This window comes from Agelaius tricolor, unplaced genomic scaffold (assembly GCF_023055355.1).
Source record: "Agelaius tricolor isolate 1412-34295 unplaced genomic scaffold, bAgeTri1.0.p SCAF_79, whole genome shotgun sequence".
Classification (NCBI taxonomy): Eukaryota; Metazoa; Chordata; class Aves; order Passeriformes; family Icteridae; genus Agelaius; species Agelaius tricolor.
In genome coordinates, this window is record NW_027269339.1 from 517,833 (window position 1) to 526,162 (window position 8,330).

The 8,330-nt window shown below is 39.6% G+C and overlaps 1 protein-coding gene across 2 annotated transcripts in view; it reads left to right on the plus strand.

The window, feature by feature from the left end:
• SLC9A7 (solute carrier family 9 member A7) overlaps positions 1 to 6,849 on the plus strand; it is a 68,990-nt gene extending 62,141 nt beyond the window's left edge. For both annotated transcript variants that reach the window (XM_071418242.1, XM_071418243.1), the window contains one exon: positions 5,095 to 6,849. In XM_071418242.1, the coding sequence (XP_071274343.1) occupies positions 5,095 to 5,343 (249 nt within the window). In that variant the 3' untranslated portion in view covers positions 5,344 to 6,849. The remainder of the gene's footprint in view (positions 1 to 5,094) is intronic.
• The last annotated feature ends 1,481 nt before the right edge of the window (positions 6,850 to 8,330 follow it).

Sequence of the window (8,330 nt, forward strand, 5' to 3'; positions counted from 1 at the left end):
AATAATTAGTGCTCTGTTCTCATATTACTCTTGTAGGATCCTGATACTTTTCCTTCTTATCTGCACAGTGCTTCTGAAATCTACAACCTTTCATGAGCTCTTGTAAATAAAGCCATATTACTGTGTGGGACATCTCAAATTTGCAGGTTCTCTGGGATATTAATATCTCTATGCTCAAGTAGTCTTGGACCAGTTGTCTAGTAATCATTTCCTAAAAATTACAAATTCTAATTGCACCTTTGAAATCTTCCCCACATCTCTTTCTGGGTATCATTAGCATCTTACTTGTACCTGATAGAAAAATTTCAAAGAACTTTGAGATACCTGTTGCCCATTTGGATCTGCAGTAATGCAAGAAATTGGCCCAGTTCCCATCTTTGCAATGGCACTGGAGGTCTTGAAGGCATTGGAAGGATTGGAATGCATCCATCAGACCAATTAGCCCTTGTGCACTACCCATATGTCTGCCTTTTTATGATTTTATGAGAGTAATTGTCCAGTAACTGAGGATCTAACCAGAATGAACATGCAAGCTTTGACTCTCATTTTCTCTTATAGTTGGCTCTTTTTCTTCTTTTTTTTTTCCTCATTACTCATCATTGTTGGCTACCACAGATGTGGAAACTTACTATTTAATGGATTGGCTCTGTGATACACACAGGACATTAACCTCATTAAAAATGCTTGTTAGGTTGTATACTTTGTTAAGGTGTATAATACAGAACTTTCCTATTGTTTCTTTTTCATTCCTATTTCAGTGCAGTGCTGCAATTGTCTTAGGAAAGAATATGATTTTGAAGTTTTATAGCTTCTATTCAAGATTTCTGAACGCTGCAGTTGGTTTGTCTTTTTGTTTCTTTACATGGCTGGCTTTGCCACAGCACTTGGCTATGACATTTCATTACTGGTTAATAAGCTGTGGAATCTTTTTTGCCTTTCTGTTAACTGCAGGTGAAGCAACAGAGACAGCCATGTCTTTGTGGGGACAGAAACTGCTTAGAATAGTGTTTTTGTGAGGTATTTCCAGGACAATTAAATGGCACACCTGTGAGAATTAAAGACTCAAGATTGTCAGTTAAACAAGAAAAATTAATCATCTGTAAATACTTAATAAAGTACAGCATAGCTGTAAAATATATTTCCCAAACAAGTGTAAATCCTGGATCTCATTACATGTGCATGTCTGAGTTATGATATCTGTATAGAAAAGAAAGCAATAGGTATGTGGCTATGCTGACTGTATATTTGCAGATTGGTTTTAGCTTTTGTTTTTTCAGTTTTTTTTTTCTTCTCTGACTTCATCACAACCTTACTTAGAATTCACTCTCACTTCCACAAGTGGGAGTAGGTCTTTTTAATTAAATGCCAAAGGGGGGTTCAAAAGTCTGAAAGTCAAATAATCCTCCAATGCAGCCCACCCACAACTTATTCCTCAGCATGAGATCGTGTCCTCTAAGCCTCAATTTGCATGGAGAATGTGTAGGGCTCTGAGTCAGCCCACAGGGGTGAGGTACAGTGGATTTTTTCCAGAGATGATGTTACTGTTCCTTGCTGACATTCTCCCACTGCTTTAAGGCTGTGCCACTAGGCTGCTTCCAACCCAGACAGACAAGTTGGAATTTAAAGCATGAAAAGGTGCTGCAGTTAGCAGCTTAAATTTTAAAAATTATAATTACTTTTTTTCTCTTCTGGTGTTATTTTCAGTGCATGACCAAACTGATGTAGGTCAGTTATTTTGCTTTTTCTTTTGAAATGTCCTTTGAAACTTTTAGTAATTTTCTGTTCTATCAGTCATTTATTCCAAGTGAAATAAGCCCTCCTGGGGATACTTTGTTGTTGTCGTTTGTTTGTTTCAGGGCTCTTGCACGCTTTAAAAAAAAGTATTTCTTGCACATACACAGTATGACAACTTGGTATGAAACTAGAAAGAATTGAAGTAATTTATAAATATGCAAGCCCAGTGAAGAAACTTGATTTGGAATCTTTGGAGGAGATAATTCTCAAAATGGATAGGAAAACTGTTCAGCCAGGCTTCCCCCTTCCCCCTCCTTAGTGGTTCTAGCTTCATAGCAAAAATTACTTAGTTTCCTTGTTGAATTTAAATTCAGCTGAGAAAGAGAAGTTAAACGGACCATCAGGTTTAAGTTTGAATATATTTTGCATGCATGCTTTCATTTTGGAGCCACAGGATAAGTAACTTCTAATGCAAGTTCTCTTATCTGTGGTGCCTGTGTTGTGTTCAGCACCAGCATTTGTGATGCCAGCATTTTGCACATGCATCGTACTTTGCTTGTGCTTTTTTTACATTGTCTTAGGAGGCAATAAAGACTGGCTTTGTGAGCAGTAACTCAATTTAAATAAGCTTTTATAACAAAAAACATCTCCAGCATGTATTCTTAGGAGCAGGGACAGCTTTTACCACAAAGAGGACAGTCTGCAGAGAGGTCCCTCAAGGTTATGATCAGCACATCAAAGCAGAATTCAGGCTTTTGCAGATTTGGATTCAGGTCTTTAGCCATTCTAGTGTGTCAGTTTCAGTAATGTCGTTCAGACCTGTGTTTTCTGAGTGAATTGAAGCTTTTCCTGCAGAACCTTAGGGGATTGCAGAGGCCTGTTCAGGGTTATTCTTGGGAGTATTTCAAGTCTCTGTGGATCTATTTGGTTACATTTCCTGTCTTTCTTGAACGAATTGTTCATGCTGCATGAAACACGATAAGTTTATTCACCCATCCTCTTTGTTTGCAAACATAGTAAAACTGTATAATACATGAGATTTTTTGTGCATGTTCTCAAGGGAAATATAGGAAATAAAATCCATGCTGCTTGCAGTACTATTCAGAATGGAAACAAATAAGTGGACCTTGGCTCATACAAGGTGATGTTTGTTCACTACCTTGAGAGAAAGCTCAGTGTTTTCTCTGGAACTGATGATGTTCAGGTACATGTAAGTGCAGCCTGGGACAAACCAAGAAAGACTGAGTCAGGACTTGCCATACAGTATAAAGCCTGTGACCCTCTCTTTCAGTATCACGTATCCAAGAGCACTCAGCCCTTTGGGGAAGCTCAGGTGTAGTGTGTTCTTACAGTTTCTTATCTGCTAGGTGGCTACAGGGGTTCACTGCTCAATAGCATTGTGGAGACAGGAGGTGCTTTGGGAGCTCGCTGCAGCCACTTCACACGTGGGCCTGGTACAGCAATACCTTCTGGTGCTCTGCTAGCTCTGCCTTCCCCTCCTTGGTGCCTCTCCAAGGGCAAAAACCATGAAGGGGAGCGTGTGATAGACCTTAGCAGCTTCTTTGACTTTTTAAAACATAATCAGTCAACAGTAACAGATTTCCTTCTTCTTACTCACTTTTCTGATTTTTCATCCTTATTTGAATGTCTCTTCTTCAAAACAATATATCTACAGATACCAGATTTTCTTAAACTGATTATTTTGTGACCCTTTTAATAATTTTGGTCTTGTTCCTCAGACTTTTTTTTTCTTTACAACTAAAAGATTGCAAAGGCTATTTATGCCAATTATAGCTGAACCCCTTCATTTCTCCCTTTTTTTTTTCTATTTAAGATGGTGCCAGTAGATCAGTGTTTTCTTTGTGATCAAAAAGCAAGTGTCCTAACCCATATTTGCTCTTTGAGAACAGTGTGCTCTCTATCAGACTAACCCTGTCACCAAAAATCAGCGATAAATTTGGATGCCGTAAAGGTTTTAAGAAATTAGCATTCCTTCGAAGTAGAGCTTGTCTTGCACCCAACACTGAACTGCACCATTTCTTTCGTTGATTTTGGCAAACTCCTGACACCTCTTCTAGTCCTTGTTAGTTATATATTCTGTATCATCTAGAGGCTTCTGCTGCTTCATTTTGTCTGATTATCTTTCTGACATAATGACAGGAAGCTTTCCTGGGAAGTTTTATTTAGCCAGGAGCTGCATTTTTCATCATGGACAGGTTAATCAGCATTTTCCATCTCCAGTGCCCTGAACTCCTGTTCTGCAGTAGAGGCAGAGCTTTCTGTTCACGTTGATCCCAGACATCCCATCTCACATGGCCTGTGCCCCCCTTCCTTTGCCACAGCGCAAGGAAATAATGCATTTTGAGAAGGCAGCCTGATCCGTGTCCAGCCTACTGAGGGAACAGCAGTACACATTGCAGCTCCTGCTAAGCAGCGCAGAGCCATTCATGTGGGGAAATAATTGCTTTCTGTTGCAAGAAAGCAAGCTTATAACACTGATTGGAATTTTCTTCAAATATGAAGAAAGCCCATTTTCTGACCAATTCAGCCTTTTGCCATGTTAAACAGGAGTGGAACATGGTACAATTATTGTGGTATTATGCTGTGATAGAGAAATGAAGTGTGTCATTGCACTTTGGCAATTTCTATTCTCTGACTAAATATTTCAATCCATCTCTGCCAAAATAAATTCACAGGGTTTTGTGAGCCACTTAAATGATTTTGAGAAGAAAACACATCAGAACTAGTTACAAAACTATGAAGCAAGCATTTTATTGTACCCATTCTTTATGGCTCAGGAGCATGCCGAAGAACTAGGTCAAGTAATTCTTTATTTAGGAATAGGTAAAAGTAAGGAGATAGTTTGAAAAAATATTGTTAGTTCTTGATGTGTAACAAAAAAGTGTTGAAGAATTCTTGAATACAGAGGTTTTGGGCTTTCTGAGTTCTTATTGACTTGCATGAAAAGTTTACTAATGAATTTGACTAATTAACAACAGATGCAACACTGTATCTGGAGTGGCTCAACTGTGCTTGATCTCCTGTACTGCCTTCTAAATTGTCATGCAATACCCAATATGTACCACTCTTGTACTTCCAGTGCTACTAAATCCTGGGTTACCCGTTCCATAACCTAGTTCTTGGCTTCAGCTCCCTCTCATCTCTCCCCAGTAGCAGTAGTTATACAGGGAACAGTAAGCTGATTTGCAAACACTGGGTTCAAGGTTATTTTTAACATTTCTTAAGGTGGAACCTTATCTCTTCTGTAGTGACATGTAGGTGAATTCTTCAGTTACGTTCTGGGCAAAGAAAGGTGCAGTGCACTGTATAAAGATTTTTCTTTTTTTTTCCTCTTTTCAGAATCAGGAACAGCTTAGAGAAGAGGATTCTGATTTTATTCTGAATGATGGTGACCTTACCGTGACATATGGTGATACAACAATAACTGCAAATGGTTCTTCTGGTCCCCATACAGCTACCACTAACCTTGACAGCAAGAGAACAAAAAGTAGTTCAGAGGAAGCACTGGAACGTGATTTGGGAGCAGCAGATCATGAAGTTACAAGCAGGGGTACCCGGCTAGTATTTCCTCTGGAATACAATGCATGATTACTGACTCAGTAAAAATAACTCTTGCTCTGTGAATGGATCAAGGAAGACTGCAGGCCACTGTGTCACTTGAGGTGGGGGTGTTTATTTGAACAAGTTAACACGCAGAAGTGGTTTTACTAGGGTCTGAAGATGTCACCTATTTTTTACTCAAGATGCTGACAGAGGGGTTTTCTAAATGTCTGAAAATAGACAAATGAGAAAACTGGTTATTCTCCTCTTTCCAACTGCTTATCAAATCCAAGTATAACTAGCATGCTGCAATTGTCTTGTTCAGCTGCAGCAGGTCTCTCTCTGAAGAGAGGTACATGAAAATGTTGTCATAGAACTGAGCTTGTCTTGGCTTAGCTTGAGAATGTGGAAGGACAACTATAAACTTGAAAATTATTAAGAGACAAAAAAGATTGTGTGTGTATCTGAATGTGAAGAGATCCATTTTTAACTTTTCTCTTGAGGTTGAGGAAACTCAAGTGGAATGGGACAGCAAACATTAGGGTTGCAGATGTGTGAATGAAAGACTGGGGAATCTGTTACTGCAAAATGTACTTAATCTATTTCAGGGAAAAAAAGGGAAAATAAGATTTCTTTGCTGGCCAGCTGTTAAAATAGGAAGGCCATGAAAGCTACTTGTCCCTTTAGCTTTGGGCAACTTGACTATTACTCTTAGCCTAACTTCTAGTGCCTCAAAAGAAAAACATCCAGCTTCCTGTGGTCTAAGATGTACCTGAAGCCAATGTGAGCCTGGAGCCAGGCTCTCTTGGGTAGCAGTCACAAAGTAAAACTTTCTTTCATATGAAGATAGTTGGAAACTTGGGCTGGGAAAAACAGCAGATAGGAGGAGGAGAGAAGTAAAGAGAGAGAGAGAAGGGGCAGTATTGAACTTGCATGGAAACAGGAGGTTTCATATTGCTCAGAAGAATTCATGGATTCTGCTTACAGTTCTTGTGTATGATAAACAGCAAACATCTAATTAAACAGACAAACAAATACTACTGTTTTTACCATTTGTGACTATCCTAAAAGAAAGCTGTTTACCCTTGTTCTCTCTCGCAGAGTAGATGTGAAACTTCAGTGGGGCATTGCACAACAGCATATAAGCTACAGAAGTGATGAACTGTAGTATCATCTTAAATGTGAAAAGGGAAGAATCTCTGACTAGTATTTAGCCCACTTACATGTAGGCTAGCTTTAACTTATTGCTAAATGCTTTTTAATTTCCAGATGAGGAGATAATCATTGTCTTTGCCAATAGCTGAAAATGTATGCTTTGAAGAGCCTTTCAGCTATTTAAAGCATGCTAAAATGTGATTTCATTCTCATGTCTCAAAAGATTTATTTTTTTAAAGAGTTTGTGGCCCACTAACGTGATGTAATATCAGTTTGTCCAAAAAGTGTGTTTTTCTTGCTGCCATTTCAGTTGTTCCTCTCATAAAACTGTGTGTGAGTAAATACCCACTCTGTTTTTCCTTAACTATTAAACTTATTGGGCTAACCTCAGTACGTGAATTTCCTGCTGCAGAGGAACTTTGCAGTTGTGTTGTCTAGTCTGCTTTCTTTTAAATGTGTTCTCTAATGAGTGATCTACCTCCTGTCTGTCCCTCCAAGGAAAATTTATAAAGGGTATTGATCTGTAAAGACTGTCTCACATTATTAAGAAAAGAGACGAGGAAACTAGGAGTCTTTTTGTGGAAAAATTGTAAGACCAATATAGAATCAGAGAATATTCCCAATTGTAAGGGATCCACAAGGACCATCAAGTCTAACTCCTGGCCCTGCATAGCACCATCCCCAAGGGTCACACCTTGTGCCTCAGAGTGTTGTCCAACACTTCTTTGGACTCTGTCAGGCTGCTGCTGTGACCACTGCCCTGGAGAGCTGTTCCAGTGCCCAAACACCCTCTGGGAGAAGAACCTTTTTCTAATATCCAACCTAAAGTTCCCCTGTCAAAACTTCAGGCCATTCCCTGGGCCCTGGCACTGGTCACCACAGAGAAAGATCAGTGCCTGCCCCTGCTCTTCCCCTCACGAGGAAGTTGTAGACTGAAGTGAGGGAGCTTTGCTCTTAAATGGTGCAGGGTTACAAACCCTGATGAAGATGGCTGAGCAGAACAACTTTTCAGGCCCATATGTGTTTTGCAAAAAAAAGCCAATTCCCTTCACTTCCCTGGGAGCACAGGCAGTTTATCAGTTAAAGCTGAGGAGCCATGAGCAGATCCTGTGACTGCCAAGAGCCCTGCTACACCCAGGGGTCCAGCACTGGAATTTGCAGGGTGCTTTCTGTGAGGGGTGTTCCAAGTGCTGCTGCCGCTGGCTCCAGGAGCAGCTCTGATCCTCGATCTCCAGTTACCAGAAAGGAGGAGCACTATGATAAGTGTGTTTACACTCCCTGCTACATATCTACTATGCAATGTAAACTGGCTTTTCTGATAAGCCTGAACGAGGCTGAAGTACCACATACTTGGTACTTGACCAAGTCTAGCCCTATTCCAAGGATGCATGTTTTCTGGCCTATGAAAAGACCAAAAAAAAAAATTATTTGCTTTGACAATGAAGGAATTGCCTTTGGGGAAAGGATTGCAGGAATTTTAACTGGAGGAGAGAAAAGAATTCTTCTTTTGGCTGACCTTCTGAAGAGCTGATCTGAAACAAGTAAATAGCAAAGGTTAAAATTATGTCCATTATTAATGAAATGATGGCTACTATGTTTTACTCCTGGGGGGAGGAAAAGCTCTCACAGTTGGAATTCTAGCAACCTTAACAGATATTATGAGCTGCTCATGCTACTTAAGAGGCCAGATTCTGTGATTTTTGTCTTTATAATAAGATTGGCATGGTCCTTCATGGATAATATCAATTTAACTCCAATTGCATCTCTCTTTAGATAGTGTTGGTCAGCAGAATGTCTTTTAGTCTTATTCTGGAAAATAAAACCCTAAGAACTAATATGCCTCACATGCCTTTCAAAGAAAGGTTCAGTGTTTCTTTTAA